Source organism: Lactuca saligna, chromosome 5, assembly GCF_052625555.1.
Source record: "Lactuca saligna cultivar CGN05327 chromosome 5, ASM5262555v1, whole genome shotgun sequence".
Lineage (NCBI taxonomy): Eukaryota > Viridiplantae > Streptophyta > Magnoliopsida > Asterales > Asteraceae > Lactuca > Lactuca saligna.
Genome location: NC_136421.1, coordinates 152,587,329 through 152,611,361, shown reverse-complemented (window position 1 = coordinate 152,611,361; position 24,033 = coordinate 152,587,329). Strand labels below are relative to the sequence as shown.

The following is a 24,033-nucleotide window of genomic DNA, read 5'->3' as shown; positions in this document are numbered from 1 at the left end:
ATTTAAATACTAATAGAAGTTAAAGTTACTTTTTATATGATATTTTATTGTTTTTTTTTTTATTTACTTAGATATCAATGGAAATTAATGTTATTTTTAAAAAATATCACTAATGCTTAAAAATGATATATTATATTAGCAAGCATGGTTTAGAATGTTAATGACATTCTTCAATCTCCTTCACCATACAAGTATCCGAATTAATGTTGCTAAAATCGCGATCTTGGTTGTACGATCCTAAATATGAAAAACGATTCGGATTGTATACGGATCGTAATTGGGATAGGATTGCAGGTAAAACTATAGGATCGCAGGTAGCATCGGGATCCGATCCAATCTCACCTTCCTTGATTTTTTTTTTTTTTTTTTTTTTTGAAAATGAACAAAATAAATTCATCATTTTATGTCTTTTACCCTTTATCAGTTTACAGTTTATCATTTTTTGTTGTGAGTTGTGACTAATATTTTGAAGGTTATATAGTTTTTAAATGAAAAAATGAGTGTTTGAGATATTTTTCATGTTCTAAAATTATTAATTAAAATTATGTTTTATTTTATGGAATCTTAAGATCTCGATCCCTATCTTGCAAACCCAAAAACATACATATGTTCTCCATACTTTTTCAATTCCAAAAATATACCAAAATATAATCACACCCGTACCCACCCATTCACCCGCATCCCCACCCCATACATACCCAACCACCTACTTACATATAACATACCCAACCACCTACTTACATATAACCATTTGGAATGTTATAAAAAGGACATTTGGTGTTGTTGAAAAACACTTCAAAATACTAAACTATTAGTTGAGACGTCAAAAATGTTTATTTTTGCATGCATTTTGTGTATTGCATAACTACATAAATAGAGGTTATGGTAGACACTTTATTCACTATATATGGTGATGAAAGTCTTCAAATATCTCGTAGAATGTTTGAATCAAGAGGATTTTCCTTTGGATATACTAATCAAGATGAAATGCTTAAAGTTAAAGATTCAACTTATAATATCTTATGGAAAAACTATATCGTCAAAGGCATTTGCAATCTTGATGTCATTAAAATAGTAAAACTTATCTTATTTGTTCTATGTTTACTTTTTATATAGACAGACGTTGAATTTTATTTTGATTCTTATTAAAAGATGGTAAAAACTAACATGACACATGAAGCCTACATGAAATAAACAATTTGAGTAAGAGTTTCAACCCGTTTAACCACAAGGGTTGACATAACCAACATGAAAATATAAAAACATGATGTTAGAGTTGAATTTCAATTAAAAATAACTCGTTTGGTTTGTATTTTTCAATTTTTGTTATTTCTAATATTACAATATTTTAGTGTATGGTTTAGGGTTTAAGGTTTATGTAGGAGGGAGTCGTTCCCATTGAACCCACTGTCACATCAGCTTTTCTCTTTGATTTTACTTTATCTTTCCGAACCCACAACACACGGAAATCCTATCTTTCTCAACCCACTCAATTAAAAAAAATATACGAAATAATCAAGGTAAAATTTTAATTAGCAATAGAGTTACCACCGGTACCACTCTCTCTTCGGTGGATTGTTTAATTGATTTCACGAACCCACTTCATCCTCTCTCTACTTTCTATCTCTCAATTTCTCTTGTACCATATGTTTTAAGACTTGTACCTTAGTTGTTTAGTATTTTTTTTTAATTGAGTGGGTTGAGTGGGTTGAAAAAGATAGAATTTCCGTGTGTTGTAGGTTCGGAAAGATAAAGAAAAATCAAAGAGAAAAACTGATATAGCAGTGGGTTCAGTGGGAACGACTTTGTCCTCCCTTAGTAGTATTTAGTTTGTTTCTCAATTCACTCTTACTAGTTTTTAGTTATTGCGGATCCAATATAGTTTAGGACCGGTTTACATTCCTAATTTGAGCGGGGTGATTGTGTAGCCAGTTGGGTGTGTGTTTTGGGGTAGGACTTAGGGAGGAGGAAGTCGTTCCCTCCAATCCATTGAACTCACTGTCACATCAATTTTTGTCTCTTCTCTTCATATTTTCCAACCCAAAATATACTAAAATCCTATCTTATTTCTCAACCCACTCAATTAAAAAAAAAAAATACAAACCTAAGGTACAAGTTTTAAAACACATAGTACAAAAGAAAATGAGAGAGAGAAAATAGAGAGATTATGAAGTGGGTTGGTGAAACCAATTAACCAACCCGTTGAAGTGAAAGTAGTACAATCGATAACTCTAATGCTAATTAAGATTTTACCTTTGATTGATTTGTTTTTTTTTTTCAATTGAGTACGTTGAAGGGATTCAAAAAGATAGGGTTTTCGTATGTTTTGGTTTGGGAAAAAATGAAGAAAAATAAAAGAGAAAAAGTATGGGTTGGTAGGAAATTATTCCCTCCCAAATTAGGAGGGTTTGTAGTTAAGAAATTGTTTAAAATTGAAAAAACATGTAAAACATTAATTATCAATTTTTCTAACAAAATAGAATGTTATAAAACATGTTTGGCTCTATCTTTTTATAAATATTTGACAAAATTGTAAAAATGGTCCCTGTATTTAATCCAAACCATGATTTTTTTGGATTGGTGTCTTTTTGAGCTAGTTTCGTTGGGTTTTTGGTCCCTGTATTTAACTTCCGTTAAAAAGAATTCGTTAACCCCCTCATGTGCCTTCCATGGGAGGGTATTTTTGTCATTTTACTTCTAAGGACTATTTTTGCAACGCTTTCTTCTACCTTTTATCCCTCATTTACATTCCCAAACAACAATCAACTCCCCATCTCCCTCCTCCTTCCTTCTGCTCCATTAAACCTGCAAAAAACATTGTTCCTTATCCACATAACCTAATTGAAGCAAAAGGAGACAGTATCATAAACACACAAAAGGCCTTGATGTAAGAGTTAAAGCATACTCTGCTTTGCCTCCTATTTAATAACTTTCTTTTGCTTTATCATCATCATTGTTCTAGTCTTTTATCATCATCTTTTTTTATAATCATATTCAATCTTCTTCTTAATCACAATCCCTGAATAATCATTGCCAATTTCTTCTTTTCACATGATTCAGTTAACCAATCTACTCTTACCCTAAACAAAACTAAATTAGCTCGAACTTTTGCCAAAGCTTTACATATTCGATCTGCAAAAGTCAAACATGAAACGCCAATCACAAACATCTGTCAAACAAAGTTCTTCGATGAAGAAGACGATAAGTTTCAGAGCGATTATGGATGCGTTCATAACGAAAGTTTTTTCAACAATCTCATGTGAAAGTTGCGTATTCACAATTTCAATACGCTCAATCTCCATAAGACACCGACGAAATTCAGTTGGTCGATCAGATCATAGTGTCGGAACTGAAAAATTTATCGAAGTTAAAGCAATTGTTCTTGAAGAAACACCTCAATGACAGTTCACCGGAAACCACCATACTACTGGCAGAGATTCGTGAACAAAAGAATCTCTTACAAATGTATGAGATAACCAGAAAAAAGTTAGTCAAAAAAAAAAAAAAAAAAAAAAAAAAAAAAAAAAAACTCAAGGATTCAAAGATCATCTTTTTGAAAGAGAAATTAAACAAAGATAACAGAGAAAACAAATCGATCGAGAGAAGAATAAACTCGAGTGGGCCATTATCGTGTCATCATCCGTTTACCTTAAACGATTTTCCCTCTGCTCTTCGTCAAACAACGAAATCGATTAGAAGTTTCGTGAGATTTTTGATCGGAGAAATGGAAATCGTCGATTGGTATATCGACGCCACCACCGACGCAATCCAACCAGATGTTTTTACAGCGAAATGAACCATAAATGCTACGCGTTTGAGTCGTTTGTTTGTCGAGTGATGTTCGATTGGTTTAACCACCGGTGCTTCTCCATATTCGACGATGTTTTTTTGCAGGTTTAATGGAGAAGAAGGAAGGAGGAGGGAGGTGGGGAGATGATAGTTGTTTGGGATTGTAAATGAGGGATAAAAGGTAGAAGAAAGTGTTCAAAAATGGACCCTAAAAGTAAAATAACGAAAATACTCTCACATGGAAGGCACATAAGGGGGTTATCGAATTCTTTTTAACGGAAGTTATGTACAAGCACCAAAAACCCAACGAAACTAGCTCAAAAAGACCGTCAATCCAAAAAAATCGTGGTTTGGACTAAAACCCCAAAAAAATACATACCACGTGGACCATTTTTGCAATTTTGTCCAAATACTTTGTTAGAAAATAGAAGTCTCCTTAAAAAACATTTTCTAACTAAAGTAGAATGTTATAAAATATGTTTGGCTCTATCTTTATAAAAATATTTTGTTAGAAAACATAAGTTTTTTAAGTATTAAAGTCTTCCACAATCAAAACATACCCTTGATTTCTCATTTTTAACCATGCACCTTATTTATTAATAATTGTCCGTCCATTTAATTATCCTTTAACACATGGACAACGCCCTTTCACATCCATCATATAAATATATAATTGAACCTATGTTTAGTTCAAGCATATCGATTTTAGTTGTTGTTCTCTTTTTCTTGAAGAGTATTTTTATCCAATAGGGTTTAAAATTTATTTATCTTCTACATCAATTTCGATTTTATATCAACCTAACTGAATTTTTGTATATAATGCCATCTTATTCAGGAAGCTCATGACTGATATCACTGTGAATAATTACAATGCAATGCCTTGCACTAACTTCACTAAGCAAATAATAAATGTAAACCTTCTTTGAAAATAAAATTTATATTTATTTGATGGGTTTTTTCCCACAATCACATTCACCCATCATTAACACAAATCCTTATGTTCAGAATCATCTTTTGTAACTTCTTGAAAATGTTTCTTTGAGAAATAAAACCCGAAAAAAGCAACGCAACGTTTTAAATCTTCAAACACTACGACGAAATATTTAAAATAATGGAAAAAACAACAATGAATATGACTAGATTAAAATAAACAAACTTTGTATTTTCAAAAAAACATGGAGGAGTTGCTAAAAAAGATTAACGAACATGGTCTTAAAGAACATGTTGTTCTATGCAACAGAAGGCATTGTCATAGCACAATCTATATAGGCCTACCAATAAAACCACAAAATGAAATCTAAAATCACCTATAAAATAAAATAGCACAATCAAAATCAACGAAGTACTCAAACTTAAATGTAAACATCATAGCAAGCAAAACTCAAACAATGATACCTCAAATTCATTCAAAAAGTAGATGATGATGATGATTCTAGATGCAACATTTGGTTTAAAAGGTCTAAATACATCATAACAAAAATCAAATTACTAAGGTGATGTAAAGAAACCAACTTACTGCTTCATTTCAATGGAATAAACCTGGAAGAGTGTGTAGCACCAATACCGGGTCTTCCATGCTTAACTGGCTTGTATGAAATTGAAAACTCAGCAAGGTAATGACCAATCATCTCCGGCTTAATTTCAATCTGATTGAATGTCTTCCCGTTGTAAACTCCGACAACGCTTCCGATCATCTCTGGAACAATGATCATGTTCCTCAGGTGAGTCTTCACCAACTCAGGCTTCTCACCAGCTGGCGCCTCCCGTTTCTGTTCACAATTCAGATTTGAATGTTCGACATTAGCATCTATCAACAAAAGCCCTAAAAATTGATGTCAAGGAGCAGAACTTACAGCCTTGCGAAGCTTCTTGATCAAAGCCATCGGCTTCCTCTTCAAACCTCTCTGAAACCTATCAAAACGCGAAAAAAAAAATAAACAAAATGGATCGTAATTGGAGTAGATAGTAAGATTGTGGCTTAAAATATGAAGAATGGATATGCACCTTCTGCGAGCACGAGCAGTGAAGAGCTTGACAAGCTCATCGGTAGACATGTCAAGGAGAGCGTCGAGATCAACTCCCCTGAAACTGAACTTCTTGAACGTCCTCTTCTTGGGCACTCCGGCAGCTGCGACATCAACCTCCACTTCCGCCTACAAACAGCAAAATATTTCATTACAGAATTGTAGAAAAGCATTAGTAAATCTAACGAGATTATCAGAACATGGAATAATACCATTGTTGATTGCTGCTGAGAACACTAATCTGCAAGGCGCGGCTAGGGTTTGCGAGAGGGATGATCTGAATTGATGCTTGGTATATAAGGGTAAGGGTTGAGGCCTATTTTTGATACGAAATGTTGACACGCTTCGGTGTATTTGGGCTTCTGTCCACTATCATTGGCCCATCTTTTATACAGCATAATAACATTTATCCTTCAAATTTTCTAAAAAAATTATATTCTTCGTTTAAAAAAATAACCTACAAAAATAAATAAATTGTCCTTTTGTAAAACATATAAATAAATTGTCCTTTTGTAAAACATTTATTTCTAAATTGTTAAAATGACACCCTTAATTTATTAATGTCATATATATATATATATATATATATATATATATATATATATATATATATATATATATATATATATATATATATATATATATATATATATATATGGAAATGATCAAATGAGAACACCTAAAAGGTTGAGAACACGATAACAAATCTGATACATTAAATATTTATAATCTAAGGATGTCATTGATCATTAATTTAAAGAAAATAATAAATGAATTTAATTGTTTTTTTAATTAAAAAAAAATAAAAAAGGGTATTCAAGTAATTTTATGATGTCATCCAATTTGAATATATCGGGTAAGTTTGGAAATTAAAAGAAACCGTTCCTATGTTTTAGTAATCACAGCTAACTTCCAATCTTTTGGATGATTCGATCATATCTTGAATGAAAAATAGCGTCACAGCTAAACGATTATACGAAAGTCGATTAATATTGTTCATCCATGAAGAGGTATTTTGCATTGAGAACTCCGTGAAGCGTTGAAGGTGGAGGAATGTCGTCGTTGATCAACCGAAGTGGAAGAAGTAAGCTTTCTAATCTTTTTTGAATGTCGATTGAGTGGAAAACGGGTGTATTAGTGTGTTTATTTTTTGTTAATGTGTACATTTTACCGATTCTTAAAACCCTAGAGGTTGGGTTTTTCATTTTTTCTTTATATCATCGATTATGAACTGTAGTGATTCTTCATCTTTGATGATTGTTGATTTAAATGTTGTGTTTTACAAATAACACATTGGTGTATTTGAATGTTTAAATGAAAATGGTAATTATAGATGAGTTTCGAAGTTACGGTGTTCTGATATTGAATGTGTGTAAAAATCAATAGTTTATGATTGTGTTTGAAAGTTCTAAGATGCGTATAAATGTGTAATCGTAGTTGACTACTTTGAACTGAAGTAAGGTTACATAAACCCAAAAATTAGGGCTTTTTTTTACTTTTGTTTTAAGAGTCTTATTGTTGATCAATGGCAAAATAAATACATTATAAGTAGGACAAGAGGAGTAATTGATGTTAGTATTCGATTGTGAATGGTGTTTAGTGGAAAAATAATAACGAAGGATATAAATGTCATTCATTACTAACGATTACTTGTAAAATCCGATTGTTTGTGCGACAGAAGTACTTTTCTAGTATTAATCCTTGTTGTTGGTTGTATATTATGTATATTGTCAAAGTCATATTCAGTTGTGAATGGGTAATTTATTGAGTATGTATGTGGTTTTGATCTTGTACATGATTTTCTATGTAAAGAATAATGGTGTAGGAGTCCCTACTGTTTTATGTGAGTAAGTTATTTACACTGTTTGTTTATTGATGATTATTGTAAACATTCCTCTGATTTTGGGGACAAGAGGAGTAATTGATGTTAGTATACGATTGTGAATGGTGTTTAGTAGAAAAATAATAACAAAGGGTATAAATGTCATTCATTACTAATGGTTACTTGTAAAATCCGATTGTTTTTGGGACAGAAGTACTTTTCTAGTATTAATCCTTGTTGTTGGTTGTATGTTTTGTATATTGTTAAAGTCATATTCAGTTGTGAATGGGTACTTTATTGAGTATGTATGTGGTTTTGATTATGTACATGATTTTGTATGTAAAGAATAATGGTGTAGGAGTCCCAACTGTTTTATTTGAGTAAGTTAATTACACTGTTTGTTTATTGATGATTATTGTAAACATTCCTCTGTTTTTTGGTATGTGTTTAATTGTGTTTGTGTTTAGTAGGTATAATTTATGATTATTTGAGTTGTTAATGATTCAATTTTGAGTTATAAATGATTAAGGTGTTTTAGTTCTACTATTAGGTAGAAAGAAAAGCGAGAGGATATTACTAAAGACGGCATTCAGCAAATTCACTAATGAAGAATCCAATCCATTGCTTATTGATGTTGAAGATGAAGACAATGAAGGAAACGAACTAGTACACCCTCATATTAGAAGAGAAGGACAAAATAAGTGTTCAACACCTAAGAAGAAAACTAAAAAACAAATTGGTGGTGATGATGATTATATGAAATTTAAAATGTTAAATATCAATTGGAATCTATAGTGATTATGTGTCTTATTTTTTGGACAGGTGTGGGGGAACGTGTTAAATGCACACCAGCTCATTCAATGCGAAGGGATCTTAAAGTTGTAGTTTTGAGCTCAGATTCAAGTAATGTACTTGTTTAGAAATAAATTTATTTAGAGTTTGATGTTGTAGTTAGTTTTAATAACTTGTGTTGTTTTGTATTTATTAATAAAAAAGAACATGAAATCCAAAGTCAATGTGAAGAGGTTTGATGGAGGAAATTCAAGGTTTTCAAAAGCTAAAAAAATATACAGAAAAAAAAAATGTATGACTGATGATTTCATGTAATGTAACTTGTATATTAAAGTATCTTCAGTTATGATTATGTTGTCTAATTATTGGCAGGTTTGATTGAAAGTTATGACATGACAGAAGATAGTGGACTAAACAGGGAAAATGAATTGAGAACAAAAAGACGTTTTGATAGATGTAAAATAAAAGGTGATGAAGTTGTTGTTATAAACTCATTTTCAGGTAGTGTTTTTTTTTAATAAATTTAGTATAGTATTGGTTTGGTAATTTATTTATAATCATTTATTGTGTTAAATATGTCTTAACAGGAAAAGATAATGTTACTGTCAAGAAGCTTGATGAAGATGAAGACTCTGGTTTTGAAGATGACAAACCTGTGGTAACAAGGAAAAAGAGAAGGCAGCGTACTTCATTCACAGATGATGACAAAGAAAATGTGAAGGAATTTAAAAGACAAAGGAATAAAGAAGGAAATGTAGTGAAGGCAAGAAAACTGCCTAAAGTTGTAGCAAGTGATGCAGAAGAATCAAGGCGAATACAAGTACGGACATCTCCAAATGTTTTGTACAGTTGTATGCATAACCTTAGCAAGGAACAAGAAGCTTATATTTCTTCTATTGGTCTGGGGCATTTGTTGAATATGAAAGTGGATGGGTGTGCATCAATTATGGGGCATTATATTGTCAGGAGTTTTAATGCAAATAGGATGGTACTCAAACTTCATCATGGAGAGATACCAATCAATCGGCAAGTTATTCACGAAATGTTGGGTCTGCCTTTGGGACATGTTACAATAAAGTCCATGCCTTATAGAAAAGTCACAGACGACACGATAACTGTTTGGATAAAACAATTCGAAGATGAAGATAATATTAGACCAAGGGCAGTTCAACAAGTTATTATGCAATCAACACGTGCAGATTTAATGTTTAAAGTAATCATCTTTGTCCTGTTGTGTAATACACTAGGTCAGTCGATGAGCATAGGAACATGTGACCTGTCGATGTTATCAAAAGTGACGAAAGACCTGGATCTAAGTGACATTTATTGGTGTGTATATGTTTTTGATTACCTTAAAGGGACAAAAAGTGCATGGAATCCAAACAACAAAAAAGGATTCTATGTTGGGCCAATTATATTACTGCTGGTAAGATTTGTTTTAAATTAAGCTGCCATTCAATATTTGTAGCCTTATGTGTGCAGATTCATTAAAGTGTATTTAAGTAATACATTTTTTATTTGTCTTTGTTGTAGTTGCTATACGTAGAAAGTGTTCGGTGCGATTCAGTGAAGATTGTACGATGCAGACCAGCAATATGTTGTTGGAATGTTGATAAACTACGTAAGCGAAAAAGAGTAGATTGTAGGACAATTGGTTTGGGTATGGGTGAATTGCAAGATCCATTTCAAGTCATCAATGAAGCATCGGGAACTGGTAATGTAGGGCAAGAAAAAGTTCAGGTAATATTTTATTGTATTGAATAATGCATATGAAATTTATTATTTGTTATTTTGGTATAATGTAAATTAATTACATTCATACATTATTGACAGGGAAATGATGCAGGAGGTGTAAGGTGTAAGGTAGTAATATAATATAATCATTACTAAATAATTAGTTATTAGTACAACAACTAATATTGTGTTACTTTTCATAGGGAAATCAAGGAGATGATATTTTTAGTGGAAGTGGGGAAAGTGTTGAGGTAGTTTACTACCTATTCACATTTGAATAATGAGTTACTATAGTATTAATTAATACTAACTGACATATTAATGTTTTTATTTGGTTTGTAACGTAATTCTATTGTGGTGACCTAATTAGACAACTATTTCAACAATAAAGGAGATGTACGACATGATATTGCAGCAAAAGAAAGTGTTGGAAGACAAAATAAATGATGCTGTCAAGAAATATCCTGATAATCAATTGGTCAAAGAATGGAAAAACAAAGTAAATGATTTGTTTAGTGAAGTTTCCGCATCAGAGGAACCAGAACAATCTCAATGGTGGTATGATAACGAGGCTGAAATTGAACGTACGCTAATTCTAGCTACAACTAACAAACAGTTTGACAACTCCCCGATAGCAAAATGTAGTATTCAAATGTCACAGGAATATGCAGACTTCGCGAATAGATCTGGAACAAAATCTTTTAAGAATACACCACCATCTAAAATGGAAATGCCAATTCCTTTGTCTGTAGTACCATTCAACAATGATGAACATTGGGTTAGTAGAAGAGGTTACATGCCTCACATGAAATCCGAATATCTGAAATCTCCTTACATTATACGGGCTGTTGATATCATCAAAGGAGTTCCACGGCAGGAAAAACGTGTAGCAGAATGGATATTCTCTCTCAAGGGAGAGCCAAAGTAAGTTGCATTTAAAATATTTTTAAAATTACTTAATTTTGTTGGTTGCTTATTAAAAATAGTATTAATTGTTCACGACTTTTGCAGTGATATAGTTTTCCACACTTTGGATGATTTTTTCTGCTCAGAGGTTTCACATGGAAAGTTTTTTTTCCAACATGTGAACTATTTGGCCATGTCATTGATTGTTGGAGTCAAGTGTTGAATCTTGATGAAAGTAAGCGTGCACCTGAATCACCTCTGAGAGTTTATTGCAAGACAGATGTGACGGTATAGTTTAATATTGTTCAATGTTGATTATACTATTTTTTAAATACAACATATAAAAAAGTTAATGAGTTTTTAAAAATCGATCACAGAATTCGTATCTTGAAAGTGATTTAACAGAAAGTCAATGTAAAGATAAATTCATTGAGAATTTGGTGCTTTCTATTGAAGATATGGACGCAAGCCTACGTTTTGTTGGATTGGTAAGAGATATATCTCCACAGTTTACTTACGTGTGTATTTATCATTGATCAAATATGAATATTAAATAAAGTGAATACAATTGTAATGAATAAACGTTGCAGCTTTTCCTACCAATCATTCGTTCCTTCCACATTTTCCTTTTTGTGATCAATCTACAACACCCAAAGTTTGTAATCATTGACAATAGTAAAGTTGATGATCCTGATGGTGAGAGATATGGTCAATTGCCCCAAATCATTGTAAGTGATTAATAAAAATTACTTTAGATAGTTAATAAAATTTCATATGTGTTGACAATGTTTTTTACATTTTCATAAAGAGTACATAGTTGATTACTTAAAATCTCATAATCATCCAAAAGTTGAGATGTTTTCGCATGTGATGCCACATAGATTGGAAATGCCTTGGAGAACAATAAACAACATCATTGATTGTGGTATGTTTACGATGCGTCACATGGAAACATATATGGGTGGAAGTATGAATGAGTTTAAAGTTGGATTCAAGAACGAGTCTTCTTCACAAGATGATCAACTTGTTAAACTGAGGACAAAGTATTTATACAAAATCATCACTCATGAATATAATGTGCAAAAGGATTATGTGCTGCGAAAGGTTAATGAATTCCACAAGATTCCTTCAAAACAACGTTCTCAACTGTTGGCCATTGCAAAGGAAGAAATTCACAGGAGATTGGATGATTTAAGTTAATTATGTTAAAAAAGTTATTTTAGTTATGACTTCAATGGTTTCTTTTGGATAGTTTAAAAACAATGCTTTTGTATGCTAAGGATATTAACTTGGGTTGCTGAACGTACAATAGTTACTTTTGGTTTGCTCATTTTAGTAATGGACTAGTAATATTTTAGTAGTTATAATTTTACATTAACATTTGAAAAATTAAGTTATGTTAAAAAATGATGATTAACATTGATGGTATAGTTTTAGTGTATATTCAGGAATGATTCGTACTAACAAACATTTGTTAATATGCTATGTTACTATGACCATACAATCATAATTTTTAATAATTAAAGTAAATATATCTATATTATATAATGATTGTTGTTGGGTTTATATCTTAAAGTATGTTGTTATTTAAATATTGAATAATAGCATAAACACTTACTTGAATTATTCATAACATATTATACTTTAAATGCAAATTGTTTTAACTTAAACAGAAGAGTATTTAACAATTTTCATATCATCAATATGTTGAAAATATTTAATGTATTTATGATGTTATTCATTATTGACTATACTTAAGGGTTTAAAGTCGACCATGGTTAAACTTATGACTAAAATTTACCCAAACGCAAACGTAAATCAATATATGATGTATAGGTGTTTTAAAAGTCAATCGTACAAACATTTGTTATTAAGATATACTACTAACAGCATACAATAAACTATGAGTGTTGCTTGAATAGTATATGACAGATAATATCATTAATCTGTTAAGATTACCAAATTTGGCATTGCTATTATTCATCATTGAATAAAACAAAACGTTAAAAATAATGAAAGTGTTTTAAGATAACATAACCTACTAAATCATAGAAACATGTTCTTATTCATAAATGTAATAGAAAAGTAAAATCTATTGGGAAAACTGAAACGACCCAAAATTTTCGTTTTTCACTATAATCAAAACCATAATATGAGTATCATAACATAAAAAAACATACGCGATGTATCCCAAATCATAATAAAATACTGTGCGGAAAACTGTATCATACTATATCAAATCCAAAACAACTAAAACCATCCCCAGGATAAAAGCTAAGCTGTGGTGTGTGCGATGCTATCACCCCGAGCTCTTCCCTTTGCTTGCGGAAGTACCTGAAACCAAAACTGAAACTGTAAGCACGAAGCTTAGTGAGCTCCCCCAAAATACCACATACCATAAAATAACATATAAACACATATTGGGCCTCGCCCACTGCATCAGGCCGAAGCCCGGAAACTGCATCGGACCGAAGTCCGGAACTGACTGGGACCTTGTCCCCTGCATCGGACCGAAGTCCGGAACTAACTGCATCGGACCGAAGTCCGGAACTGACTGAGACCCTGTCCCCTGCATCGGACCGAAGTCCGGAACTAACTGCATCGGACCGAAGTCCGGAACCGACTGTGACCTTGTCCCCTGCATCGGACCGAAGTCCGGAACTGACTGACTGAACATGGCATAGCATAACACATCAACTAGCATGAACACATATACGGCATACTACATCGGGCCGTAGCCCGGAACACATAACACTTAACGCATAAAACATAGCACACAAATCCTGGTCGAGCCACGAACGCATCAAACATACTAGCTACTGCATCGGACCTAAATCCGGAAACTACTGCTAACTGAACGGGCCGGCATTGTGGACTTAGACCCGTTCCTACTGGAAGGAAACTCACCTCGTAAGCTGGCTGCTGAGTGTGTGGCTCGGGAAGCTAACGGCTGCTGCTCCTGAATCTCCTCGGCTACAAGTCCATAAACACACTCAATCAAATACTAAACACTGCGCTTGGGGTAAAATGACTCTTTTACCCTTGGTCAAAGTCAACTCTCTTTTGGGCTGACTCGCCGAGTTGGGCCGCCTAACTTGCCGAGTCCTAGTCTCACTTCTCAGTTCTACACGCTGCTACTCGTCGAGTGTGGCATCGACTCGACGAGTACCCACTTGATCCAAGAATTCAGACAATCTTCATCCGACTCGCCGAGCCGGATGAACAAACTCGACGAGTTGTTCTTGATCTTAAGAAGATTGCCTTGGACTCGCCGAGTTGTATGAACAACTCGCCGAGTCCCTCCATCACTGAGTCTACCCTCAACTCGCTGAGTCCACTCTCTAACTCACTGGATCCACTCGACACTGATAAAAATGAAGGAATCGGGAACTCGCGACCCAACTCGCCGAGTCGTTCTTCCCGACTCGCCGAGTTGCCGCCATGCAACTGATTTTTACTCGATTTTGTTTGAATCCAACACATACAACTGATAGATCTGAGTCCAATAAGCTGATTTACCACGTAAAGTTTCCAACTTTACGTGTACAACCTCATGAATAAGGGAAATAAGGCTAAAAGATGCACAAAATGGGTAGATCTATGGTTAATATGCAAAGTAACTCCAAAAAGGCAGTAGATCTGGGCTCTACAACACCCAATCATTCAGATCTAAAGATATCTCGACTTATTAAGGCATTCATGCAACATAAGGCTTGGAACAAGCATCAACTAGATCCTAGGAGAGCTCTAATGGAGGTTTAAAGCATATAACAAGAGGGGAAATCCGAAAATACCTCAAATAACTCAGATTTGCCCTTGGATCTTTGCACTACAACTCTTCTCCTTGCTCCTTTCTTCTTCTCCTTCTTCACACCTTCACAAAATGGCACAAAAACACTTATAAGCTCTCAAGGTGGATTAGGGTTTTTCTCACAGTGTTCTCAGGGTGAGGGAGGCGAGAATGGGGCTATAAGGTGACTTAAATAGTGGGCAACCCGGGGATTTAGGGTTTCACCCAGATGGATGGACTCGCCGAGTCAGGGATATGGACTCGCCGAGTCCCCGGCTCACGCGTGCTCGAAGTCGCGACCCTACTCGGCGAGTCAGGCTATGAACTCGCCGAGTCCCTCTTGCAAAACTTACAACAATTACCAATGAATTAACATACCGGGAACGGGTCGTTACAATTCTCCCCCACTTGTCTCAGACTTCGTCCTCGAAGTCTGCTTCGGCTGGATCTGCAAATATCTCCGGGTAGTGCGCTCTCATCTCCTCCTCAGCCTCCCACGTCCATTCAGACCCCTTCCGGTGCTGCCACTGCACCTTCACTAGCTGAATTACCTTGTTCCTCAAGGTCTTGATCTTCCGTTCCAGAATCGCGATCGGCCTCTCAATATAATTCAGGCCGCTATCAACCTGAATGTCCTCTAGGGGAATGACTGCTGTCTCATCCACCAAACACTTCCTTAACTGCGACACGTGGAAGGTGTTGTGTATCTGACTAAGCTCCTCGGGAAGATCCAATCGATAAGCAACCCGACCCACCCGGGCCAAAACCCTGAAAGGACCAATAAATCTGGGGCCCAATTTGCCCCTCTTCCGGAACCTGATGACACCTTTCCAAGGTGAGACTTTCAGAAGAACCATATCTCCCACCTGGAACTCCAAGTCTGAACGCCTCCTGTCGGCGTAGCTCTTCTGCCGACTCTGCGCAGTCTGCAGCCTACTACGGACCTGCTGGATCAACTCAGTCGTCTTGAGCACCACTTCGGTGCTCCCTATGACTCGCTGACCGACCTCACCCCAACAAATCGGGGTCCTGCACTTCCTACCATATAACATCTCAAAAGGAGGTCGATCAATGCTCGCATGATAACTGTTGTTATACGAGAATTCCGCTAACGGAAGATACGTATCCCAACTGCCCCCAAAATCTAGAACACATGCCCTAAGCATGTCCTCAAGAGTCTGAATCCTCCTCTCGCTCTGCCCGTCAGTCTGAGGGTGGAAAGCGGTGCTGAAATGGAGACGAGTACCCATCTCGTCGTGGAACCGCTTCCAGAATCTGGACGTGAAACGAACATCTCGGTCCGACACCACCGATACCGGCACTCCATGACGTGCCACAATCTCCTGTACATAGATATTGGCTAACTTTTCCGCCGATATACTCTCCTGAATCGGAATAAAATGGGAACTCTTCGTCAACCGATCGACTACTACCCATATCGAGTCCACTCCACGTGCGGTCCTGGGGAGTTTGGTGACAAAATCCATGGTGATATCCTCCCATTTCCACACGGGAATGTCTAACGGCTGCATCTTGCCGTGAGGTCTCTGGTGCTCCGCCTTGACCTTCCCGCAGGTCAAACATCTCTCAACATACCAAGCAACGTCCCGCTTCATGCAGGGCCACCAATAATCAGGTCGAAGATCTCGATACATCTTCGTCGCTCCTGGGTGGATAGAAAATCGAGACTTATGAGCCTCGTCCATCAATACTTGCCGTACCCCACCCCAGTACGGTACCCACACCCTACCATGAAGCGTCAACAAGCCCCGACTGTCGTAATCAAATGAAGCTACTCGGCCCACTATCCTCTCACACTTCTGCCTCTCCTCCTTGAGGCCCTCCATCTGAGCCTCCTTGATCCGCTCCAACAACGGAGTGATCACTGTCATCCTCATATACAGATCTCTGATAGGGGCCGTCGACACCTTGCGGCTCAGGGCGTCGGCCACCACATTGGCCTTCCCTGAATGATAAAGGATCTCACAGTCATAGTCCTTCAGCACGTCCAACCATCTCCTCTGCCTCATGTTCAAACTCGGTTGATCCATAAGATATCGCAAACTCTTGTGATCCGTGTATATAGTACAGCGGACCCCATAAAGGTAATGTCTCCAAATCTTGAGGGAAAATACAACTGCCCCCAACTCCAAATCGTGGGTAGGATAATTAGCCTCGTGAGGCTTCAACTGTCTCGAGGCATAAGCTACCACATGGCCTCGCTGCATCAATACTGCTCCCATACCTGTGATCGAAGCATCACAATAGACTACGAAATCCTTTACTCCCTCTGGCAAGGTAAGGATCGGAGCCTCGCACAATATCTGCCTGAGAGTCTCGAACGCCGCCTGCTGCTCAGGCCCCCAACGAAAAACCACCGACTTCTTGGTTAGTCGGGTGAGCAGCACTGCTATCTTGGAGAAGTCCTGAATAAATCTCCGATAATACCCTGCCAGCCCTAGGAAGCTCCGAATCTCAGATGGAGACCTTGGGACCTCCCACTGCATCACGGCCTCAATCTTGGCCGGATCTACCAAAATACCCTTCTGGTTGACTAGATGACCAAGAAACTACACCTCGCGCAACCAGAACTCACACTTGGAGAACTTTGCGAAAAGTCTCTCCCTCCTCAAAGTCTCCAACACCTCCCGCAGGTGCTCCTCGTGCTGCCCCTGTGTCTTGGAATATACTAAGATGTCATCTATGAATACTATCACCGACCGATCCAGCATCGGTCTGCACACGCGGTTCATGAGATCCATGAACGCGGCTGGGGCATTGGTGAGCTCAAATGGCATCACCACAAACTCAAAATGACCATACCGGGTCCTGAAAGCAGTCTTCTGTACATCCTCATCTCTAACCCTCATCTGATGATAACCGGAGCGTAGATCGATCTTGGAGAACCAAGACGCTCCCTGAAGCTGATCAAACAAGTCATCTATCCTCGGAAGTGGGTAACGGTTCTTCACCTTTACTTTGTTCAACTCCCGATAATCAATGCACATACGATGCGACCCATCCTTCTTCCTCACAAATAAGATCGGCACTCCCCAAGGCGAACTGCTCGGCCGAATGAAACCCTTGTCTAACAGCTCCTGAAGCTGTGTAGACAACTCCTGCATCTCAGGGGGAGCAAGTCGATACGGTGCTTTGGCTATCGGAGCCGCACCAGGAACTAGGTCGATCCTGAACTCAACCTGCCTATCTGGAGGTATCCCTGGCAAATCCTCGGGAAACACATCCGGGTAGTCACGAACAATAGGAACATCATCAATCGTCGTCTTGCCCTTCTCCCGGGCATCCAAGACGTAAGCTACAAAACCGGCGCAACCCTGCTGAACATAGCGCCTAGCCCTTGTGGCGGAACAAAAGGTCGGTCCTCGCTGGGGCCTCTCGCCCTGAATCACTATCTCTCCCCCACTGGGAGTGCGAACCCTCACTAGCTGAAGCTCACAATCAATCACCGCCCCATTGGGGCTTAGCCAATCCATGCCCACAATAACTTTATTCCCACGCAGGGGAATAGGAACCAGGTCCACTGAAAACTGCTCATCAAATATCTGAAGGGAACACCCTCTATGTACTCTACCGACCCTCACGGTCCTATCATCTGCTATCTCAACCTCTAATGGACAATCCAGCTCCCCTGGAGCTCTGCTAAATCTCTTGCTAAGCACAAGTGATACAAATGATCGGGTAGCCCCCGAATCGAACAATACCAAAGCAGAGATGCCGTTCACCGAGAACGACCCTAAATAAAACATATCATCAAGTAATATTCAAACGATATAATAACAATTAAAAGATGAAGGAAAGATACATACTCGTCACCACATCAGGAGTCGCTCGCGCCTCCTCTGCTGTCATCTGAAATGCCCTGCTCTTCGCCACTGGCGCATCAGATCGGCCCTGCCGGCCATCCGTAATCCTCAAGGTGGCAGGGGCAGGTGCAACCACCTTCCCTGCTGCAGCTAAACTGGGACACTGGGACTTTTTATGTCCCCTTTGATTGCACTGAAAGCAAATCAGATCTGATGCTGTAACCGTAGTAGCAGGGGCCGTACAATCCCTACTCAAATGCCCAGTCCGACCGCACTTGTAGCAGCCGGAACTCCCTGCCTTGCACGCCCCCTCGTGCAATCTCCCACACTTGCCACACCGACCGTGGCTCTGCTGACTCCTAGACCTGTGATCTGAAACCTTGGGCTTTTTGCCCACACTGCCTGAACCCGAAACCGCCTCCGGTTTCCTCTTCTTCTCCATCTCGAGATCAATCTCCCTCTCTCTAGCTCTGGCAATCATGTCATCCAGCGTTTTACAACTGGACCGGCTCACAAACATGCGGATGTCACTCCGCAACATCTCATGATAACGGGCCTTCTTCATCTCCTCATCGGCTGCATACTGTGGAACAAGAAGAGCCCTCTCCCTGAACTTGGCGGTGATCTCCGCCACTGTCTCTGTAGTCTGGGTAAGGTCCTGAAACTCCCTAGCTAACTGCTGCACCTCAATGACTGGTGCAAACTCCGCCCTGAACCTGGTAGAGAAATCGGCCCAGGTCATGGCATCCAATGCTGCATCATCCCCGATGGCATGTCCGACCTCCTCCCACCAATCCCGTGCCCTGTCCTTCAGAAGACAGGATGCCAATCTGACCTTGTCCCCCTCGGGACACCTGCTAGTGCGGAAAGCGTTGGCCACATCCTCCAACCATCTAGTACTCGCTATGGGGTCCCGCGCCCCATGATAGTCTGGAGCTCCGTATGCCCTGAACTCCCTGAACGTAAGTGTGCGCGACCCCATCACGTCCGCCATCTCAGCACGGAAAGTACTCAATCTCTCATCCATCAGCTCTAAAATACCCTCCTTGATCGAACCGAAGATCACAGGAGTCTGCTCCAGTATGATGCGGGTAACCTCGGAAGAAAGGAACTCTCTAGTCTGCTCATCCATCTGCCCGACCTCCGGGCCTGATTCCCGATCCTAATCCCCCTCCGGCATCTGAGTTGCCGACTGCTGGTCTCGGACGCAAAACTACCATTCTGAAACATATCATAACAACATCAGAACACTGAAATATCTCAAGGGATCATGATACTACTACTAGCTTCCTGGTCTTGTCTTGGCCTTCCTTGATTCGAGTACGGATCCTCTGCTTTCAGTAGTACGGGCCCATACTACCTTCCACATCTATCCGTACTTTCCTCAAGAACTGCCTTGACTCCACCAAGTCACTTCTATTACTGCCATTCTCTGCTACTCTCATCCTAGGCTTGCCCTAGGGAAACCTCAAGCTCAACACGACTGGTCCTCAGCTGCTGTAGGTCTCCTCATAATGCCAGTTAGCCACCACCTAAACACCATCACATGTGATGAGGATCAGATAATCCTTCAAGTAAAAGATCCGTCCCTACAACGGTTGGACTCAAACAAGAGCTGCGCAATAGGGCCAGTTCCAGCACTCTGGGATTATTCAAACCTGATCACATGTGGTGTGACGTGTTCACCTAATGGCTAACTCCCATTACTCAGAACCCCACCAAGCACGAAGCAAGCAGCATTCGGATAAGGGAAACAGACTCAGGCCAAACTATTCTCATAACAAGAAACTGCACTAGCATAGGATGCTAAGCTTCCACTAACAGGCATAACCTAATCAGGCTATCCTACTGCTGTCTACTCAGTACTAGCATGCAATACTCATAAAGTTGTAACACATAAGCAGGCACATAAGGCATTCTCCTAGATCCTTAGTCCTATACTAGCATGTTGTTCTACTGAAACTGAAACTGAACAATTAACTTGTATGGGTAATTTGGGAGTACTTACTTGAGCTCGGCTGACCGCATGCACACACCTCTATCTTGTTAAAAACAATTCTTTCCTTCTAAGTGCTTTCAAAATTCTTTTTGGTAAAACATTTTTATTTTACTAAAATCTTTTATTTCCCTTAGTTTGAGTTCAGATACACTCGGAAGTGTATCCGAATCCCTCAAACCAGGGCTCTGATACCAACTTGAAACGACCCAAAAATTTCGTTTTTCACTATAATCAAAACCATAATATGAGTATCATAACATAAAAAAAAACATACGCGATGTATCCCAAATCATAATAAAATACTGTGCGGAAAACTGTATCATACTATATCAAATCCAAAACAACTAAAACCATCCCCAGGATAAAAGCTAAGCTGTGGTGTGTGCGATGCTATCACCCCGAGCTCTTCCCTTTGCTTGCGGAAGTACCTGAAACCAAAACTGAAACTGTAAGCACGAAGCTTAGTGAGCTCCCCCAAAATACCACATACCATACAATAACATATAAACACATATTGGGCCTCGCCCACTACATCAGGCCGAAGCCCGGACACTGCATCGGACCGAAGTCCGGAACTGACTGGAACCTTGTCCCCTGCATCGGACCGAAGTCTGGAACTAATTGCATCGGACCGAAGTTCGGAACTGACTGGGACCCTGTCCCCTGCATCGGACCGAAGTCCGGAACTAACTGCATCGGACCGAAGTCTGGAACCGACTGGGACCTTGTCCCTGCATCGGACCGAAGTCCGGAACTGACTGACTGAACATGGCATAGCATAACACATCAACTAGCATGAACACATATACGGCATACTACATCGGGCCGTAGCCCGGAACACATAACACTTAACGCATAAAACATAGCACACAAATCCTGGTCGAGCCACGAAGGCATCAAACATACTAGCTACTGCATCGGACCTAAATCCGGAAACTACTGCTAACTGAACGGGCCGACATTGTGGCCTTAGACCCGTTCCTACTGGAAGGAAACTCACCTCGTAAGCTGGCTGCTGAGTGTGTGGCTCGGGAAGCTAACGGCTGCTGCTCCTGAATCTCCTCGGCTACAAGTCCATAAACACACTCAATCAAATACTAAACACTGCGCTTGGGGTAAAATGACTCTTTTACCCTTGGTCAAAGTCAACTCTCTTTTGGGCTGACTCGCCGAGTTGGGCCGCCCAACTCGCCGAGTCCTACTCTCACTTCTCAGTTCTACACGCTGCTACTCGTCGAGTGTGGCATCGACTCGACGAGTACCCACTTGATCCAAGAATTCAGTCAATCTTCATCCGACTCGCCGAGCCGGATGAACAAACTCGACGAGTTGTTCTTGATCTTAAGAAGATTGCCTTGGACTCGCCGAGTTGTATGAACAACTCGCCGAGTCCCTCCATCACTGAGTCTACCCTCAACTCGCTGAGTCCACTCTCTAACTCACTGGATCCACTCGACACTGATAAAAATGAAGGAATCGGGAACTCGCGACCCAACTCGCCGAGTCGTTCTTCCCGACTCGCCGAGTTGCCGCCATGCAACTGATTTTTACTCGATTTTGTTTGAATCCAACACATACAACTGATAGATCTGAGTCCAATAAGCTGATTTACCACGTAAAGTTTCCAACTTTACGTGTACAACCTCATGAATAAGGGAAATAAGGCTAAAAGATGCACAAAATGGGTAGATCTATGGTTAATATGCAAAGTAACTCCAAAAAGGCAGTAGATCTGGGCTCTACAACACCCAATCATTCAGATCTAAAGATATCTCGACTTATTAAGGCATTCATGCAACATAAGGCTTGGAACAAGCATCAACTAGATCCTAGGAGAGCTCTAATGGAGGTTTAAAGCATATAACAAGAGGGGAAATCCGAAAATACCTCAAATAACTCAGATTTGCCCTTGGATCTTTGCACTACAACTCTTCTCCTTGCTCCTTTCTTCTTCTCCTTCTTCACACCTTCACAAAATGGCACAAAAACACTTATAAGCTCTCAAGGTGGATTAGGGTTTTTCTCACAGTGTTCTCAGGGTGAGGGAGGCGAGAATGGGGCTATAAGGTGACTTAAATAGTGGGCAACCCGGGGATTTAGGGTTTCACCTAGACGGATGGACTCCCAGAGTCAGGGATATGGACTCGCCGAGTCCCCGGCTCACGCGTGCTCGAAGTCGCGACCCTACTCGGCGAGTCAAGCTATGAACTCGCCGAGTCCCTCTTGCAAAACTTACAACAATTACCAATGAATTAACATACCGGGAACGGGTCGTTACAAAAACGACTGGGCAATTTTAAGCTGCTTTTGACTCTCGTGTAAGTCTTACTTTGCAAGTCCTCCATTTATGGTTAACATATTGATTGCAACCTGTGCACATTTTGGTTTTTTTCTTTGCAGCTGCAACGACTTTCTCAATAGCACTAACCATTCTTTTCTTAGTTTCACTACCTTTGGTACGTATAGATGCAGGTGGATGGATATATATTTCATCAGGAATGTTGCGTATTCCAAGCATCCGAATAATTTCTTCTTCATCGTCAGATGATGTTTGGTTTGAATTGCCAAACTCCATTGCTGCCTACTTCAACGTACGTGTTTTTTCAACAAATTCCAACAATTTCTCTTTGCTTCTTTTGAAATGATCCAAGCAGTATTCAATATTGTTTGTCACAACTAGCATTTTTGCTAGGAAATTCTACTCTCATGTAATCATTTACCTAGTGTGATAACTTGTACTCTAAGTGAATACTATGCTCCATTCCTATTCAAATATATCTCACATGTTCAAATAAGGGTTGGAAACCCTAGATATCCCGACTCAATTTCATTATGGACTATGATCCTCTTATTGGACCTAATGGGCCAATAAACCCTTAACTTAATTCTTTTAAGCTAAGAGTCTTAAGTTGGGCCTTATTTGAACTCACATTCGTTAAGATGTAGTATTTTGGGCTTTAATGGGCCTAGAATGATCCATCTTATTTCTAATGGGCTTTATTGGGCCATAAAAACTCCAATTAACTTTAAAGGCCCAATGGGCCGGAAATTTTATGATTTAGCCCCAAAAATCCTAACTAAATTTTAATGGGCTCAAACTATTCCATTCCCACTCCTTGGCCCAAAGATCTCGGCCCAACATCAATTAAATAAATAAAAAAAAAGATGATTACTCACTAATAACCATTAGTTAATTATACCATTATCTCACATACATTTATGCAAATAGAGATGGACCTCCAAGTAAAAACCAACTCACCCCCCTTTATTCTTCTTAAATCTCGGCCATGAGGCCAAAAACCATCACCACACTTATTTTGCATACACAAATCTCTAAAGAAAGCTTCCAAGAA

General features: G+C 38.8%; 1 protein-coding gene and 1 pseudogene across 1 annotated transcript; one reads left to right on the top strand and one right to left on the bottom strand.

Moving 5' to 3' along the window:
• Positions 1-3,147: 3,147 nt before the first annotated feature.
• LOC145045848 (protein GRAVITROPIC IN THE LIGHT 1-like) lies at positions 3,148-3,900 on the top strand (annotated as a pseudogene).
• Positions 3,901-5,170: 1,270 nt separating this feature from the next.
• LOC144997796 (small ribosomal subunit protein uS19x) lies at positions 5,171-6,145 on the bottom strand. Its single transcript, XM_078957662.1, has 4 exons — positions 6,026-6,145; positions 5,794-5,942; positions 5,643-5,700; positions 5,171-5,558 (listed from the first exon to the last, which is right to left on the bottom strand). Exons 1-4 carry the CDS (start codon positions 6,026-6,028, stop codon positions 5,310-5,312), a joined length of 459 nt encoding a protein of 152 aa, XP_078813788.1. The 5' UTR covers positions 6,029-6,145; the 3' UTR covers positions 5,171-5,309.
• Between the last annotated feature and the right edge of the window lie 17,888 nt (positions 6,146-24,033).